The sequence below is a fragment of the Cuculus canorus genome, chromosome 20, assembly GCF_017976375.1.
Source record: "Cuculus canorus isolate bCucCan1 chromosome 20, bCucCan1.pri, whole genome shotgun sequence".
NCBI lineage: Eukaryota > Metazoa > Chordata > Aves > Cuculiformes > Cuculidae > Cuculus > Cuculus canorus.
In genome coordinates, this window is record NC_071420.1 from 5,699,852 (window position 1) to 5,719,565 (window position 19,714).

A 19,714-nucleotide genomic window follows, 5' to 3' on the forward strand; every position below is an offset into this window, starting at 1 on the left:
GTTCAGTTTGGGCCCCTCACTCCAAGAAGAACATTGATGGGCTGGAGTGCGACCAGTGAAGGGAAGGGAGCTGGGGACGAGGCTGGAGAACAAGTCCCGCATGTAGGCAGAAGCAAGACCAAGAGCCAGGAAGTCTCATTTCATCGTTCCTCACAAGACTCTTTTGCAGCAACAATACACTTTCCCACCACCACCTCGACTCGAGCACCTAATTTAATTACAGAAAGCCTTGTTTAAACCTTGTTTAAAAAAAAAGCCATATTTTACAGGTTGAGAAGTTATTTAGTCACCCCATTTTTCCTTATTTCTGCAGTGCTGTGTTTAATTGTTTTCATACGAGTCCGGCCAATTAACAATGCCCATACCCACAACTCCATTTCTGGATTATTAAATGCAAGTGTTCCAAGAAGAGCTGATTGATGATGACACTGAGCCCAATTTTTGGCTATACTTTTATTTACTTCACGTACTATGAACATATACATTACATGCTACAAAAAAATAAAAAAGACTGTAACTGTCAAGAAAGTGGATAGTGTTATCATACAATGGCACATGTTCATATTTTTCTTCAAACGGGTTTGGTTAGAATCCTTCCCCAAAACCATTAACAAAAATGAAGTGTTTTAAGATGATTAGAAATATTTGCATTATTAACAAATACAATTCAAACAGATTAACAAGATTTAACCAGGTCAAATATTAGTAAAAAGGCTGGGGTTTACCAAAATGAAATATATATTAAAAAACCATAGCAGCCAGTTGTACTTTTTAGTGTGATATAATGTGTAAATGCACCAGAAGAACACAGTGTAATTGAGCAGTCTGCTTTCGCAGTGTCTCTCTAGAGAAGATTATTCTAGTTCCAACACCTGCCTATGCATGAGAGACCAAAACCACAGCCCAGGAGAGACAAAAGATTGTGACCAACAGTCTTTGCAATGATTTTTTTGCACGCATCAGGGAGAAGGGAGGGAACAAATGGAAGAGGATAAACAAAGGCCACGAAAGGGTTTCATCTACACGGTCATGAACATCTGTTCTACCTAGTTTCCTTTAAGAGCTCGGTAAGTTGAAATGTCTATTTCGTCCAAATGCAAACTCTCATTTCTATCACCTATGAAACAAAACCACATTTCGGCTTAGAACTGAACAGTGGAAAACAGTCGCGTTAATGTATCGGCTGACTAAGAAAAACTGCTCAACAAGAACTAAGGATTCTAGTGCAACAGCAGCTATTAAGACTCCTCTAGTTTCTGTTTTTTTGCTCTTTCAAAGTGTACAAATATTCACAATTTATACCGTCTTAACAAAAACACAGCTACAAAGTTTGCAGGGTATTTGCTAGTTAATTCAAATTACGTCTTTTGTATTAAAAAGGCAAGATTTGCATAAGAAAACTTTCAGAAAAAAGTTCTTTTGGTATCTTAAAATAATTGCTGATTGGAAAGGTACAAACATAGGGGCTTTCATCAACAGCGATTGGAAAAAATATTTCAGAACAAGCTGTGTTACTCTCAGAACACAGAGTTCGTTGTTTCTTCTGCAATACCTGAAGAAAAATACAAGCATATAACAGCAACTGATAAACTCAGCATTCAGGCTGTTATTTCGAGTGCAGCTATTGGGAACAAATCAGTCAGAATAAGCGCCAAGGTCAGAGGAGAAATACAAAATTACCATTAAAGAAACCGATGGGTTACAGAACCTCAAGTTAGTTCCTTGATGTTTTTCCTCACAGTGGATTTTCTGCTACGCTAGAAGAGATTCCCCCATCCCAGGCACTCCTCCTTGCCGAGGCAGCAATCCCAGCCAGGAGGGCACGGCAGGTTCTGCGTTGCTGTTCCTACACCACTGCCACGACTGTCAGTTTTCAACGACCCTCAGTAGTGCTCATGAGATCGGTGACGGGAAGTACAATTAACATACATGGCGTTAGTCTACAGAATTAATGAGTGCCCGTTACCTGAAAATTAGTCAGACTTGCCGATGGATTAGTTTCGCAGTAAAACGACGAGTACTTAAATAGAACAGTAATATTGATTCCAGCATGTTACACAGTTCTGAGGTAAAGTGTTACCAGTATTTGCTGTGCGGTCGGTGCCTCGCAGCAACAGCCGCTGCAGTGGGAACGAGCCCTTGCAGCACTGACAGTCAGAGCCATGCTTGTCACACGGTTTGCATCAACCAAAGTAACATTTTCAGTCAGATACCACTTAGAAAGTCTGCTCTGTACAGATTTGTTTGCTAAGTTTGGTCACTGGATGCTGTGTTTGGAAAACAACCCAGGGTACAGGCAAGGGATGGTTACTTCAGTGTTTGATTTCAGTTTACAAAACTTACTGAATCCATTCTGATTTATGTTAGAGAAACCCAGATAATTAGAAGAACAGCCTAAAAAAGAATAAAATCGAGCAGTGCATAATGCACCTACGCGATGCACTGATTTGTTATGAGCTATGAAGCTGTAGTTACTCTGTTAACGCCTTTTGAGAATCAATCCAGAAGCACACAGGTATTTTCCATTAGTTTATTAAAAATAAAATCCTCATGAATTCACTATCAAATATTTTACAGATGGGAATTAAACCGGGGGAGTCCCCAGAGTAACTTGAAAATAAAAGCTGTATTTGAGTTGTCAGTTCACTGTGTTCGACACTGATTTGTGCTGTACAACAGGAGTACTGGAGAATTCCAGAAAAATTAAACTGTCCCTACATAATTTAATTCAGTGGAAAGCAGTGTCAATATTTTAGTATATTTAGTGATCAAACACTGCTTGGAAGGTCTGCATTAAAGTGCTACGCATGTATTTTTCAGCACTGATATGGACGTTTACACTTCCATAAGCCTTACAGTTGTGGATAAAAAGAGAGATAGGCGTGTTAAGAGAAATCTTAATTTAAAATCAGTTGCTACGTTTGAAGCATTGACAGTACTGAAGAAATCAATCTAGTGTCCACAAACTTCTAGAATTCCGAGGTTGATTTGATCTGTCATTTACCATTAAAGTGGTAAAGCATCTGTAAATCATGAGGCTGTCCCCAGCGGGCTCTACAGAAATCAGTACTGTGCACAGTTAACCAACCGTGCAAAGCACCAGAGAGCCTTTCCAGGACAGAGAATCCAGGATGGAAAAAAATACGGAGAAAGCTCCAGGATAAATTTGTGAAATTTCTATCTATATATTGAATTGTCTAAGGTTGCCGTTCATTGCCTGAGGAAGAAGCCACATAAGGAATAGGACTGGAGAGAGCTATAAATGTTACCATAACATCTACATTACTGCCTTCTCCAGCCGCAGGTGCTGGAAAGGTCCAGTCTGTTGTGCACGTGGACATAAGCAGGCATCACAACCTAGAATCATGAACTAGTTCTGCCTCTTGACACACAAGTTATCTACTGTCGTACCCTGAATTACATGACCCTTGATTAAGGAATGGTGGTGTTCAGTCCCAGGGGTTTGCAGGTTATCAGAACGCTTATACAAGCAATACCGCTTTCAACATCTGTCGGAACATAGTCTGGATGGCCTCTGCAATAAAAACAAGTTGAGATTGTTCCCATCTGTAAGCGCAACTGTAGAGCCACACTCAGCTGAAGTCCTCATCAGGATTCTGTTGATCCAGCAGACGAACGTGTGTGAATGGAAAGTGACCGCGCCTGCCGTTACATTCGCCTTCCCACTGACCACTCACGTTAATCTTTGTGACCTTTACCAGCTCACCGACCTGCAGGGGAAGAAATCAGGAAGCGTCACAATTCATAAGACACATCAGATGTGCTCCCGCCCCTCCCCTTTGGGTCAATCACCCAAGCGTACAGATTCACTTCCAAAAAAGCAGTTTTACTCTGACCATTTTGATACACCAGCCTAGCACCCCACGTTATTCACTTCTGAAGGAAGGACAGAGAGAAAGGAGTGTACTTAGGTTAAGTGAGAACTACGTAAAATGAAGAGCCTGCAACCCAACACCAATCCTTCAGAGCGCTCTGGGCGCTTGACAACAGCTACTATCACTATAAACACACCTCACTGAATGGACAGAGCCTCATGCGCTGCTTTTTCTTTACCAGGCACCTCAGGAAGGGAGGAAAGGCTCAAAGGCGTACAAAGCACACACTCACCTGCAAGCTAAACTGCTTCTTAGTTTAGAAATTCCACCAAGTGCTTTTCAGGTAGCACTGAAAAAGTTCTGGATAAGCCTGGGAGATACATATATGTGTGTATATATAAATCTCCATCTCACCACAGATATAAAACACTGAGAAAATACGTGGGGGAATAAGAACTAGTGCTGCCATGAGGTTGTTCTGTTCTTACTCTGAGCATCCACCTCCACAACCAGCTACTACCAGAGGCAGAGCCAGAGGACCTTTCAGTCTTGTTCACCATGGACCTCTCACATAAATGAATTCCATGGGTTCAGTAAAGACAATCGATGCTATAGGCTGATGAAACAACACACTCCAGTTTAAAAGAATCCAGTTCTAATGTGCTACGTTAAATAAAAGCGCAGCAATCTCTCTCATCTACTAATGTCCACCCTAACATTCATATAACCAATCCTAAAGGTATTATGTCCCTTTGACAAAGGTGGAAAGCTGTGCAGCAGCCCCTTTCCCAAGGCTGTGCAGTCACGGAGTTCAAGTCAGGGTCACAAGTATCGGTCTGATCAGTGCCCAGTTCTGTTTGATGGGTACTCTAATTACATAGCTCTTATAGAACCAAAGGAAACACAATTTACATTGCAAAGACAGGCACTGTAGAGTTGATAAATGCCATATTAAAAATCTGTCTACCCATTTCCACCCCTCAGTGTACAATTTTATCACTAATCTTATTTACAAGTACCACACAGCAGTTTTCAGAATTCTTCCCAGGTCACACATGGAGAATGCTTCTGGGGCAGATTCAGTCTTTTTCTTTCATTAATACTGTAAATAGACTCTCCAGGCATGGCCACAAGCCCTGCTGCATCGCATCCACAAGTTCACTGCGCAGAGTCACTCGCTTACACAGATGCTCCTCACTGCATTTCAACTTCAAACAAACCAGATTCTCGCTATTCTCGCTTTCTGGGCAGTGAACGACGAACAAGGGAAACAATGCGAGATGTTACCAATCTCCATTAACTTTAGAGGTTTTAAACACTTAAAATCTTTTGCCAGAACAGCTTTTAACAGTCCATAAATTCAAACTGCTATGTGGACACTTAATTAAGCTTCCCACGCTTCTGATGATGACTTCTCTGGTAATGAGAGGCACGCCTGGGACTCTCGCTGTAGAGCTGTATTTTTCCTTTTGTACTCATTAGTACAGACATTTTAATGAATTATATTTTGAAGAAAATCCTCTTATGTATTTGCTAGAGGCAAAAAGGAAGCCTTCCTCGACTGCTGAATGCTACTTTCAGCTCTTCAGGAATTTAATTGCACAGTATATATAATTTTGCTACTGCTAATAATCACTGGGGGGTTGTACCAATGAAACTACTCTGTGACCAAAACATCAGGCATAATTTAACAAGGATAAGATAAAATGTGACAATACTACAAGCAGAAAATCTTATTTCCTAATCACAACCATTTCAAGACCGCTATCCCAGATAACTTTAAACTGCTTCAGACCTGGCTATAATCTATGCATTGGCCTTCAACGTAACCTCCAACCCACACAGAAATGCAAAGTCTAACTTGCACTACAGCTTGCTATCTGCAAGATGTTTTTCTTCGCCTGCTGCCTTCTGTGCTCTCAGTGAGTTATCACTGCAACTTTGTGTTCATACAGAGTTTATCCTCAATACCTTATGAAGAACTCACCTGCAAAAGATGGGTTCAACAGTGCAACGACAGCAAGTTAGAGTACGTGAAACTGGTGACACTCCCTCACTGCCAGAAGCATCCTGTAGCTGTTTGGTGTTCAAGGGGGTTTCAGGGTTGTAGCAGCAAGCAACACCCATTTATAAAATCTCCCTACTCGAAGAAGCTAGAGCTGAAATTCACATTTCAATAACCATTTGAATACGAAAGGCCTCTGAGCTATTCCCTTTTTACCATGGTGGTAATGCCATTTAGCAACCACGCCCTCTCTCTGGTACAATCTCTCTCATTTATGTGTATCTTCACACCTATGGGAGCAGGACTAAGCATGGGCCATTTCACAATGCCAGCTTAAGAAAACAGCTACCATTTGCTCCTTAATGACTTATAGATCTTTCCAGATCTGCTCTGAAACTCTGCATATTAACTTATAGCTCAAAGACTCTCCTGAAGACAACACAGAGAACTTTTAAAAATTATTATTGTAAGTGGCAGAATTTTAAAACATTTAGACCAAAAGCAGATTCTGAACTCTCCTCCCTTTCAATGCTGACGTATGGTACCATCAGTCTATCATCCTACCACGCACAGCGCTTCAAGAACAACACTGTACCCTGCTACAAAGCCAGATTTGTCTCAGTCTTCATCAGAGGTTTTAAAACTAAATATATCCCGTATGCTTCAAAGCAAAACTGATGGTTGACGTGAAGACTTCTGTGTGCTGTGGGTTTATTCCACGTACTCCTCTTTGGCGAGGTCAAGGTGCCAGAGTTCTGCTACTGGTACAAAGACAAAAAATAAATCGATGGATCTCAGAGCATTCACCACACAGATCTCCACCTTTTCTCTTAATTAATACAGGCTGACAACTCCTCGAATAGGCTCAGTTACAAGTAAAATAAAAGTTATCCTCTCCTGCTGCATCTTTGTTCCCTAATAGAGCACAGCCTTTATTAGAACATCATTTTTCTGATCCTCCTTCCTTGAGCTCTTCAGAACTGTGTCAGTTTCAGAACAACAGAACAGAGATTCTGTTTGCAGTCTGGGTCAAAAATGTTTGATGTTAGGAATCTATTTTCCTAAGAGACACAGTGGGATCCACCCCCACCCATCACTATTTCCAGATTTAAGGATAAGAGTTTTCATTTTGAAAGTATCCCACTTTATTCATAGTTCTTAAAGAGGTCTGGGCAAAAGTGGACTGGTAAGATGTACATAATGCTTTCTACTAATTTATCTAAGAAAGAGATCTGTAAATAAACAGGAAAGGAACACCATGAAGTGAAAGGGAATGTGAAAAAAAGGAGACAAGAAACAGCACTTTGAAAGACAGGATGAAGAAAAACTGGGAGACAGTGAAGCGCATATTGCTATTTGTTCCTGTACAGACACCAAAAGCAACTCAGTGACACTGTATTTTGAAATGATAAAGCCGTGAAAAAGCCTACAAGAAGCAGCGATAAATGGCTCAAATATTAAAACTAGTGTTTCCCAATATTATACCCAGAATAAAGAACCACCTCTGCTACCATATTTCTTAAATGTAGACCTGCAGCAAGACAGGAACACATCATACTAACCAAAAGGTTCAACACGTCAACAAGTTAAGCGTCTAACCACGCTTACAAGGCCTACAAAGGCCATCGTTCTGATGTAAAGGTAGGAGGACACTATGAACCTCACACAGTGAGCAGAACCTCAGTCCCGCCCCCAAAACACTCAGCTATCTGGCCAGTTATCACAAGTCAGCGAAAGATGCTGGGGGTGCAAGTTATCTCGGAACAGAGGTGTTCTCCATAAAACTGCACTTCGCAAAGCACAGCACACTTGAGAGATCCTGGGAGTTTTAGTGAGTACGGAACTGACACGGCATTCACAACCTGTTCTTTACATCTAAAGGATTTTGACTTCACTCAAAGTTGCTTATGACAGCCAAGATTATCCTCCATTTCCTCTATCCAGCATTTCTATTTCACTCCATGCTCCCGAATTGTTAGCTGGGCAATATTGTGGGGTTCTGCTTTGAGTAGAATAAAATGTGAAGTTAAGCTTAAGAAACCACTAATAGAACACTAGTAAATGAACTCTAAAATACAAAATCTAGAAGGAAACCAAAAGGTTTTGATAAATAATCCACAACGTAATATCCAGTGACTCAAAGAAAACCTAACATCTGCTAATTGCAACGGTCCACAATGACATTCTGGAATATCTCCAAGCTCCAGGAGGTGGATGGGTAGAGAGAGTGAGAGAAGGAGGGAAGAAGACAGCATTTTTGGTGCTGTGAAAGTCTGAGGTTTAAAAACTTCACATTCCTCCCAAATCTGGTGAGTTGACATAAATTTCTACAGATGCTTCTCAACTCAAAAATTTATGTTCTGCATCCTGGCTCTCTTGATTCTGAAATACCACAAAGCATACAGTAACTCTGAGTATATTTGTACTGCTTCCCTAGACAAAATTTACCTACAACAGGGAAAATAAACCACCCCCCCTAGGCCGCACATCAGGTATCAGGCACGCAGAATGCACTGCCTTTGCCATTCCTGTACCTCCAGCTGCCGCAGCACTGAGGTACCGCGATGCCCTTTGTGCTGTGCACAAACAAAGTATTTGAGAGCGAAGGGGAGATGCTCTGACTCAGCACAGAAACTGTTATTTCCCCAAGTACTTAAATTGTTATATAAACAGGAAGTCAATTAGGTATCAGGAAATTCCAGAGCCTTGAGCTCAAAGAAAGCCTAGATTAAAGGATACATTTACATATCGTCCTACGGCAACACTCTTAGTCTCAACTTCCCCAAATGTAACCTGGGGTTAACTACCTGATGTGCAGAGATAGAGCTCTCCAGTCTCCTTTTTTAGAGGAAAAAACCCTTAAAAATGGCATGTACAAGTATGTGATGTATCAGGAAATGAATCAACCTCAGGGAAACTCACTGCTTTATGACAAATCATTCTCCATCAATCACTGCTTTGCAGGAGAGCTCCCTTATGGGTTGTGATGTTCCTGCTTCACAAACTCAAAGTCATCTGCTCAAGGTCAACATGTTACAACAAAAAAAAATCCTCATCGCCATCCCAATATGTGTCATTTTGAAATGACTATCACCGTTTGCACTGATTGCTTTTAAACTGTTGACAAATTGGGGAAAACCCACCCACCCACCCAGTCCAGACTGGGGCGAGGCAGGCAACAGTGAACACAGGGTCAGATCCAACTCAAACCATTCCCGCTCCCTCCCCCAATAAAACAGACTTCAGAAGTGAAAACACGGATGGGAAACACTGATGTTAGTGATGTTTGACAAAGACATGACATTGGTTCAGTAACCTAAACATGCTATAAGAATCAAACTCTAGTCTACATGTGACTAATTACTTATTAATTGAAAAAGCCTTTATCCATAACTTATCAATTATGATGTAAAATCAGTATTAACAACGTTTTTCCCTTTCTTTTTCCTACAAAACTATAATGTGATTGCAAGGGAAATCCCTTGAACAGATCTCTTCCTTCTAAGTTTTGCCCATTATGTACCTCCAAAGCCAAGGCTGTCTTGTCGTAGGCATTAGGGACTCGCTTCTGGATAACCCGGGCATAAATAGGGCCATTCTGGAGGTTAGGGAGCGGAGTGTTGATGCTGGGCTGGGCATAGGGCCCTGGCTCCGGCCCACCCAGTGGTTGTGGGTGGGAACTATCCTGGTTACCTCCAATCAGAGTAGATACTGAAGCAGAGGAAGGTCTATACTTCTCGACGTAAGGAACAGGTATCATTCCCCTCTTTCCTTCGCTGTCTTCTGCGTTCCACCATTGCTCTTCAGGTTTATCCCGGATTCTCAGTATGTCTCCTTTCTTAAATGGAAGATCTTCTTCATCGTTTCCATTAAAGTCAAAGAGAGCTCGCACATACTCAGCCTCCTCCTGCCTGAGGAGAACGCCACTATTCTGCCTGGATCTGGAAACTGGTTCTATCAAGGTTGTAGTGTCCAAATAGTGTATTTTGTAGAATTCCAGTAAAGATGGCAAGGAATCAAACTCTTGGTCACCTATTCGAAACCTGGTGGGATTCAACCCTGAAAGAAGAAGGAAACACATCAGAGGGAGCACGCAACAGTTACGGCTGTAAATTAAACATCTGAGAAGACAAATACATGCACAGACAGGGAAGTCGATACTGAATTTGGTCATTGTTAGATCAACATTCACCACATCCAGCTCTTCTGTGTATTTCTAATTAAAGGCAGCAATACCGTGATCGTGTGGATGGAGTTTTATTTTTAAAGATTTTGTCAAAAGAGAAAAAAAAGAAGGAAGTCTGGCAGTGCCAAACTTCCGGACCTAGGATAAAAATATCTTGTTTCCTTGAACATGATACGGACCCGACAGATAAAACTGTTCAGTACATCAGAGTTTCTCAGCAGCCTATGCAATTTTCAGTAACAGAAAGTTCCCTTTTTTTTTTCTTTTTTATCCTCTAGTCTAAAAAAGAAATGAAATTTTGGTACAATTTCAGGGAACTGATTTTTTTTTTTTTAACTCCTTTCTGCAGTTCAAAGTTATTTCAAAAGGACAACACTTTGATAATTGCTATTTACCTGTTGTAATGTGTCTTGGGACGGACACTACAGAAAACTCCTCAGCACAGCACTAAACCCTTTTATGTGAATGATCAAACAAAGTTATTTTCCATCTTGATAAAAGGTATCATTAGAGAAAATTATGTGTATTTTACACAATGCAAAGCAACAACCTATGTTTTCACAATGGGTACAATTCAGTATTTTAATCTCATATCTTGTGGTTTCTTTGTCGTACTTGTCAGGTGAAGCCTAAGCTGTAAATCTGAACCTCAAATACATTAAAATACAGACGACATTCACATTCATCTCATGAGAAGTATCAAAGTGCAGAAATACATTTCAGTGCTCAATCTGTGCACTGCACTTTTTTCCATTTCATGTTCCAGCTGGGAAAAACCGTACACACAAGGTTCTGTTTCCACCATGCACCAGAGGCTGGGTAATCAGTTATGGGAAGAATTGTGGAAGGCTCAGGGAGGGCAGTGGAAAGGAAAAGATTTATGCTTTAATGAGTAACTCTTTTAGAAGGAGATGCTTACTTTGCAAGTCTGTGTCTCTGCAGGGAATATCTAACAGTGCGAGACTCGGCTCCTGAGTACAAAGCTAGCAGAACTCTTCAAGCTGTCACTGATCCAATCCCCCCCCTTCAAAGTTGCACCGTCAGCACAGAAAGCTAATGCTACAAGAGGTTCTCTCAAGAGCACAAAATGGGTTTCCGTTAGCAAAAAGGGCAGATTCAATACAATCAACACAAACACCCAATAAATAAGTTTTGAAATATCCTGAAGGAACATAATAAACACCAGTGAATCTCATTACAGGCAACTCAAAGAAGCAGAACTAAGCCATCAGAAAACACACATTCGCATGCATTAACAGCCCTGAAAGAGTTTCGAAAGTAAATCAAAAATCCAAAGCAATGCCCTTGAAATTAAAAAAAAAACAAACTCAAAACACAAACTGGCATCACCAAGAGATAAGGAAGCAAAGGTATATATCAGTAAGAAGTACAAACCCAGCATGGGCAGAGAAGAGTCCAACTTATTCTCCCAAAGCAGGATGCTGAAATGATGCAAAGCCCTCTCCACTGCTGTCAATGAGATGCAGTGTGCGGTACAACTCCAGACTGAGTGAGAGGTCTGGAATGTCAGCTCAGTGGCAGCTCTCAGCTCTGTGGTCTCACAGGAGATGACCTCTGGCTGGACAGGCAGCATCCCTAGCCACTTCAAACCAGCTTACCCACAACAAAAGCATATAATATGATCTGGGAATGCTGCACTTCCACTAGCACTGGAAGTGGGAAACCTTTCTAACAAGTGGTGTAGACATCAAGCTTCAGACAGACCCAGCGACAGAAAAACCGGTGTAGAACTGCTGCTATCTTAGACGTGAACCTTTAAGAATCGAGGCTTTGCAGACACTTGCAGCAAAAGGAAAATTTAGAGAAACTTTAAGAAGAGCAGGACAGCAAAGATCATTGGACTTGTACGGAGAAGACCAAGTCTCGGGTGACTTCACTGACATGGAACTTCCTTCACATGACAGAAACGTAGAGTCTGAAACACTAATTCACCTTTATAGAACTTGCTACAAACGACTCAGTCCGGATGCTGAAATCTCTGTCTCCAGATAAACCACTGTACAGAAAAATCAAACTCACAGCAAATGAGGTCAGCAATAACATCCATCAGCCCCGTCAGCACGAGGGTGAACAAGGGTTTCTGCATTGGTTTTTTTTCCCCTTCTGAACAGGTTTATCCTCTTAAATTAATGCAAACCAGCCTGAAACAGTTGCCAAATGTACCCGAATAAACCCAAAGTTGGACTCTAAAGGGGAAAGTCCACTGGAATCTTAGGTATGGGGAAGGACTGACTGAAATCAGTGCGCTGTATCCTGGAGAATCATCTTCTAAAAGACTATTTTCACAATCGAAGTGGGAGAACACACACTTCTCAAACACATTCTAGGATGAGAAAGATCAATGCACTCCCTGAAGGGACAGATCAGCAGCAGAAAGGGGAGACATCACCTTCATAAGGAGGACACTCTCAGAATACTACCTGCACTTCTGGTGCTCTTGTTTTAAAAGAAACCAGAAGGCAGCTACAAAAAAGGAAAGCCTGGAGAACCTCTTCTCAACAAGAGATCTACATCCAAATTAATTACTAAAGAATATAAAGGCAGCAGCTTGGTCATTGGAGAATTTACAAAAAAGACTACTAAATTCAGGTAAAATACACATTAAAAGGACAAAATAGTCAAAAGTTGCAGGTTGGAAATAAAATACAACTCTGCCTTACAAAGCCCCACAATAAACTATCAATTTAAGTCTTCTGTGCACACTCTTTTTCAGCTGCAAAGCAAGGGGCCGAAAGATGCTCACTTATGGAAATAAGTCTATTCACTACGGGCTACAAAGTTCTGAATTCTTCATGCTCCATGTTTAAACAGCAACACTTCTCACATCTGTAGGCAAATGGAAAAGTAAAGCAAGATCTACCAGAAGAAAAATTTACAGCGTCAAGAGAAGTGCTTTTTGGAAACAAAGAGCTGTTTTCTTTCATTATTCTGGGATGGTTTTCTTGAAGGCACAAGTTTGAGCAGCACTGAGGGCTCTCAGGAAGAGGAGAAGGCTGTAAAGGTACATCTGGCTACTGGAGGAACTGCAGTCACTTCCTACTAAAGCTTCAGAACCAGTAGCAGAAATTCTTTTCCCTTCTCCCAGCTCTGCACAGCCAACGGAAGCACAGCTGCTCAGCTCGCACCTCTACCAGCGGCTCTGTAAGGTGACTCCATTGAAGGAGAAGCAAAAAGGGCTTGTGTCACCTTTCTTTCTTAGGCCATTCTAACTCTGTTTGTGCTAGGACTTACCCTGATTCCATCCATTTCAACATGTCAGAACAGCTGTTGAAACTTCTGTGCTCAGGAAGGCGAGGAAAGTTAAAATCCAAAGTGCCCCAGAATTAAAACAAGCCTCAGATCTGGACCCTGTCAGTTCTCCATTACTGACACCCATTCCCTCCTGGCAAAAAAACTTCCACACTGTGTTGGCTTCACCTCACTCTGGAAAAGATCACTTATATTTGTTGTAAATACTGTATCGATACAGGAAAGCAGGAGTACAAAACACCGAATATCCCAGTTTTTCCAAGCGCAGGCAGGTGGTGGAACCATAAAGCAACTTCTCACTTTCTCAGATGTTGTGAGGGTTTACATTTCTTTGTTCACTCCAATTGTGCTCTTGACACTAAGGAGCTTTCCCTTTCTTCCCAAGTTTTCCTTTCCAGGGCAGGGAAGAGGTCACAGAAACACAGGTTGTCACTTCTGTTTCCAGCTCTGGTCTGTACGGGTGTCTCCTTCCTACCCACCAACTTATAAATTGCATTAAGCAAGAAAAGCAGTTCTTATCACACAGGGTACTGGGACGCAAGGCTCTCATTCCAAAGTGAGACATGGCAGTGATGTAAGACCATTTCCTCCTGGAGCACATGGGAACTGTGCTATGAAGGCATCGCATTCCAGCCTGCGTGTTTCCCTCACCCCATAAGGATGCCTTTCTTCCTTGTTCTTAAGTAACTGCCTTCTCACGCCTGAGTAAAACAGGTTAAGTACCCACGGAAACTTCGTAACAGCAGCAAATCCTGTTTTCGGTGGCTCCCGAGAAGAGCTGCAAGCACACCAGGAGAATATCTTACATAAGTTACATATTGGCATCCCTGCAGGTAACCAGAGGATGAGTTTCTAATAGTTTGCATTTTAAGACCTTCATACAAAATAAAAATAAAAACCTCAAGCCCAACCAAAAACCCCTCAAGTGTCAGAGTTAAACCAACACTGCTTGCACATCTACAGCCACTTCACAGAGAGCTGAGGACAGACATCAACATGTAAAGATTCTCTGACTCCAGGAAGTACACTCTGAACTTTTTAAAATCACAATGCAAATGATTTAGAAGCTAAAATGCATTCTTACTGAAAACCTCACCTTCTACACGGCACCTGCCACACTTCCTACTTCAGAGATATAAACTTTACAGCTCTTCAACAGAACTCTCAATAGAAAGCACATCGATCTTCAGGTATTTTAGACATATGGCTTTAGGACCTATCATACATTTATACCCCCGACCCGTACATCAAATTGCAAACACAGGCTATATCTAAATATTTCCTCTATTGCCCACTACCACGCTAACGCCCGCATGGTGTTAATAATCCTATTTTCTTTTAACAGCCTTAAAACATTTCAGGGATATGTAGCTGTTTGGAGAAGTTCTGTTAAATTCTTTTTCCCTTTTGCTGAAAAATCATCCGCAAGAAGCCAGAAACTCAACATATCACGCAGAAGGTAAGGAAAAGCTGGCAAGTTTATTTTATACTTTAGAAATGGAAGAAAGTATCACGGTTTTGTGACACTATGGCTTTTTCTATTAGGGAAGCCAAGACTCCTCATCTCATTCATTCTGTACTGAGGGTGCGTTCCTCATACCCCACACACAGCAGCACTGAAGCAGCGCTGAGCTGCACACACACTTAAAAATCAACCGAAGAACCTGACCTGGTGCATTTATATTTCCCAGCAAGATGCATGCATTTGACAATCAACTGCTCAAAAGACTGTACCATACAATTAACGTAGCAAAGTTGCTCTTCCTAATGTTTTAGCTTGATCACAACAAATAAGCATGACAATTTCCCTCATTTTACTGCATCAGCCTCTCTATCCAAACATAAAATTATCTTCTATCTCCTACCAACATTTTCTCTCCCTCCCACTACAGAACATTTCCCCCAGTTACTTTTTTTTGGAAAGAAAAACTTAATTACACTGTAAGCGTAATTTAACCTAGACACACCCCCGCGCTTCCTTTGGCTTGAGCGTGAGAGAGAGCAATAGCAGCACAGAGACATGATTTAATTAAAACTACTGAAACCTCAGCACAGAAGTATCTGCAGTGCAAGAGCGATGCATCACCAATCCTCATAACACCGGGGGCGGAAGGGGAAGACACCAAGCAAAACATAATTATACTTTTTAACACACATTAAGCCTACTGTGCCAGCAGCCCACACAGTTACAGCAGTGATCTTTAAAAAGAATACCAAAACTCCATAAAGTTTTAGCACCTGTAACATTGTCCACCCCACAAGTGTTACTGGTGTATGAATGTGACACGACAAAGTCAGGATGGCAACGCACTCAAGCGATACCATGAAAAACGCTGTTTTTTCAGAGATGAGCTGCTCTTCAGAAAACTGCGCAGAGGTGACAGCACACCTACTCCAGTGTTCTTCATCACAACTGTCTTTAACATCCCATTAGGCTGGATTCCACAACAAACCATTCCGCTATCTTATTCTGCGCTACATAACAACAGTCCAGCATTGCAACAACTTCCACACCAAACCTCCACAAACCTACAGCGAGGAACCCCTGCCTTCACAGCCATCAAACAGCAGCAAACCCACCACATTTTGTGGCAAACCATTTTCCTGCCAGCAGCAGCAATGACAATTTCCACTTTACATCCAGCTGAATTCAGCCACCTTTAACTTCTACCTCACGGAGCTTTTCATGACTGCACTCCGGGATAAACACAATGACCTCAGACTTTCCCAAATTTGAAGTGTTCCCCTGAGCAGGGGAAATCACTGTAGAACAGTGCAAACCTAGAGGCAACAGGTTTTTTTCTTAGACTATCTCCTCCTTAGTCAACTACAGTCTCTGCAGAGACTGAAAAATCATTTCCATAACAAGTAGCGTTGCATTTTCCCAATATAAGTCTCCTATTGCAACCACAGACCTACATCAGAAAGCGACTGTCGTGTAGCAATTTGCACAGTGTTTACTTTCTGCTACCTAAGTTCACCAAATCTCTCATTACGCAGGTTTAATACACTTCAAAATTCCTCTGAGACACCTGCAACAGACCCACAGCGTTTTGTTAGCATTCATATCTAAATTCGAGTAGTTCCAGTACCAACTCCAACCATGCCCCAGCAGGGCTGCTGCTGCCCTGGCATTACACATCCTTACACATCGAAGGATGCTGCGCTGCTGGCTGCTCCTGTTCATGCAGTTACGCTTGCAGAAACGCTGCTTCTCACAGTGCAGTTTTCCCTCTGGCACAATCAGTATCTTCTGCTCTATAACTCTTAGGCTTAAACCATGCTGTTTTCCTATTAAATGTTAGGCCAAGCAGGAAAAAAAGAAAAAATCAAACCTTCCTTTTTAACACACAAGGGAAAAAAATGCACTTCACGCCTGAGTTAAAGAAGCAATTGCTTTTACATCCCTGAAAAGTTCCCGCTACTTAAACTACCCACATACTACTTTGGATTCATGACTTGAAAAGGAGCCTCACAGCCTGCCTTCTCCTGCAAAACCAACTTGTCAGAGCTCAGACTTTGAGATAACACTTCCACACAATCGTCCACAGGCTGAGAGAACAAGGAGGATTATTAAGTTAACTGGTTTATGAACAGAAAAGCCCGGGCGAGCTGCGAGGTCTTTCAGGAGGGGAGGAACAGCGAGGTGGGGTCTTTCAGGAAAGGAAGAACAAGCGCTGTGGGGTCTTTCGGAGAGGAGGAACAAGAGCCGTGGGGTCTTTAAGGAGAAGAGCAACCAGTGCTCAACCACCAGTGCCACGGGGTCTTTAAGGACGATTACAACAAGCACTATGAGATTTTTCAGAAGGGCTCCAACAGGGGCTGCGGGGTCTTTCAGGAGGGCTACACGCAGCACTATGGGGTCTTTCAGGAAGGCTACAACCAGTGCTGTGGGTCCTCCAACAGCGCTGCGGGGTCTCTCAGGCGGGGAGGAACCAGCACGCGGCAACACGCGCTGTGGGGTCTTTCAGGAGGGTCACAAGCAGTGGGATCTTCCAGAAGCCGCCAAGGCGCTGCGGAGTCTCTCCGCAGAGGAGGGACAAGCCGCAGAGGCTCACCCCGGCCCCGGGTCGCTGCCAGGCGGTGCAGACAGCTGGCTCAGCCCGGGGAGCAGCCGCAGCCGCTGCCCGGCAGCTCCGGCGAGCGCGGCCCGGGGCGGGGGGTGCTCTGCCAGCCCGCGGGGTCACTCACCCGGGGCCCCGGGGCCCTCGCCGCCGGCCCGCCGGGCTCCCGCCGGCCCTAGGCTGTTGACGATGTAGTGCGAGACGCGGGAGCTCTCGGACACCGAGAGTACGAAGTCGCCGGGGATGGTGCCCGAGTCGCGCACTAGGAAGGTGCCGTGGCGCTGCCCCTGCAGCAGCGACACCGCCTCGGCACGGCTCAGCCGCCCCCAGTACCAGCTGGCGCGGTCCTCGGAGTCGAACTGCCCGGCCATGGGGGCCGCGCTCGCTGCCCGCCCCCCGCCGCCGCCCCGGCCCAGCCACCCAAAATGGCGGCCCCGGCCCGGGCCTCACCTACCGGATGTGACCCGCGGGGCGCGCGGGCAGGTCTGACGTCATCTCCGCGCGCCCGTCGACAGGGGCGGGAGGAGGGAGGGCGGGAGAAGAGACGTCATCTCGGCCCGCGGGTAGAGGGTGATGGAGTGACGTTCTCTCCGCGTGCGAGCAGAGGGGGAGGGAGGGGGGAAGGGAGGGCGTGGCGTCCTCCCCGCGCGCGGGCGGACAGAGACGGGGGGGAGGGAGGGGGTAGGTTAAACGTCATCTCGGCGCGCGGGCAGAGGGAGGCGGTGGGGTGGTGTGACGTTGTTTCCGCGCGCGGGCAGCGAGGCGCGCTGAGAGGCGCGGGTCGCGTATGCGGGAACGGGGGGCACTGAGGGAACAGGAGCTCCGAGGGGGGCAAGGGGTGTCGAGGGCAGCGGAGGGCACTGAGGGAAGCGAGGGCAGGCGTTGAGGGGAGTGAGGCAGGCGGCAAGGGCAGCGAGGGGCCCTGAGGGAGGCTGGGGGCGCTGAGGGGAGTGAGGGGCATCAGGGGGAGCAGGGGATGTCGAGGGGAGGTGGCATCTGAATGTGATTTACAGAGATCGGGAAAGGAATGTGAATTCACGTGTCCCAATTGCTAAGCTGTAAGAGCCCTTTGATACTATGAAAAAGCCAAACTCGATGCCAATTTGATTATTAAGCAGGTATTCTTTTAATAAACGGCGCCGGGGTAACCCACATAACATGTCCAACTACTGAGACTGGTTACAAGACTTAGACTCGTTAAATGTATATATTTGTATAGATTCTGGGAAATACTGGTTAAAGATACATATCTATATAGATTCTGGGAAACATGTTACATGTCAGAACTTACTGTAGTTTATCACTCGCTCCTGTATGCACATCACAGTTTCTTTGTGTCTTCAGAAGCCTCTGATGGTCTTTATCTCATCTCCTTCCTCATTGTGTCCTCTTGGTGAACTCAGGTCTGTCCTTCGTTCCTCCTCCTTTTGTAAGATGTCATGCCTTTTTTAGAAGGTGTTAGAAACACTCATTCACTTGTAAAATATTGAAAAGGACAAAGCCTTGGAAGCAAAGACAATAATACTTTAACTGTACAATTCAGCACTGAGTCAGATACCTTTCTAAAAAAGGCATGACATCTTACAAAAGCAGTGGGTATATATACTAGTTTTAGACAACCATATAAATCTTCAAAGAATGCTCATTTTTGGATTATCCAACCATGTCTGGAGACTCCAGTTTATTTCCTACAACAGCTGCATCTTACAAGACAACTAAGCATACCAATTAATTTTGTCTAAGCCCTAAGACACGTTATCTCTTGATCTAAAAACAGCTACATGTTGCTAGACAACTAAGCATCATGCCTGAAGGTTGTCCCCATATTATGTCTTGATACAATAAAGATTTATATGACAAGATAATTAAGCATACAAACTAGCTGCAGCAAAACTTATCAACCAATTCTCACAAAGCGCATCCAATTCAGCGCTGAATTGTAAAAGGAAAATATTATTACCTTTGCTTCCAAGACTTTGTCCTTTTCAGTGTTTTACCAATGAATGAGTGTTTCTCACAACTGTTTCTCAAATAAAAAGCTTTTTCCTTCCACAATCTGATTTGCACGAGGGTTCTTTTGTAAAACACTTTGGACAAACGTTCGTTTTCGGGTGTCTCACGCGGTCGGGGGGATCCACAGGCGCTGTTTCCACCCTAGCTGCCCGCAGGGCTCCAGCCCAGGGCTGGTCCCGGCTCTGCCGACGGCGCCGCTCGGGGGCGCTCAAACGCCGTCCCGGGCTCGGCAGAACCGATCCAGCCCCGCTCAGCCCTGCATCCCGGCTCCAGGGATGCGTTTTATACCCGATGCCAACGGCAGCTCAGCCCTGGCACACGAGGTCCCGCAAGTTTCAGG

At 43.8% G+C, this 19,714-nt stretch overlaps 1 protein-coding gene across 3 annotated transcripts; it reads right to left on the reverse strand.

Annotated features, from left to right (window-relative positions):
• Positions 1-444: 444 nt before the first annotated feature.
• CRK (CRK proto-oncogene, adaptor protein) lies at positions 445-17,807 on the reverse strand. 3 transcript variants are annotated; one of them, XM_054084991.1, is made up of 3 exons: positions 17,489-17,807; positions 9,365-9,900; positions 445-3,731 (listed from the first exon to the last, which is right to left on the reverse strand). In XM_054084991.1, exons 1-3 carry the CDS (start codon positions 17,730-17,732, stop codon positions 3,594-3,596), a joined length of 918 nt encoding a protein of 305 aa, XP_053940966.1. In that variant the 5' UTR covers positions 17,733-17,807; the 3' UTR covers positions 445-3,593. The 3 variants fall into 3 exon arrangements, with proteins under 3 accessions (XP_053940966.1, XP_053940967.1, XP_053940968.1); XM_054084992.1 differs by having other exon boundaries at positions 3,589-3,731; positions 9,535-9,900; XM_054084993.1 differs by lacking the exon at positions 445-3,731 and adding an exon at positions 3,738-6,599.
• Between the last annotated feature and the right edge of the window lie 1,907 nt (positions 17,808-19,714).

Coding starts and splice junctions, on each gene's coding strand:
- CRK (XM_054084993.1), bottom strand. CDS start 17,732: ATGGCCGGGCAGTTCGACTCCGAGGACCGCGCCAGCTGGTACTGGGGG. Junction 9,901..17,488: donor CGAGGGCCCCGGGGCCCCGG/GTGAGTGACCCC, acceptor TTCTTCTTTCAG/GGTTGAATCCCACCAGGTTT. Junction 6,600..9,364: donor AGACAGCCTTGGCTTTGGAG/GTACATAATGGG, acceptor TTGTACCAGTAG/CAGAACTCTGGCACCTTGAC.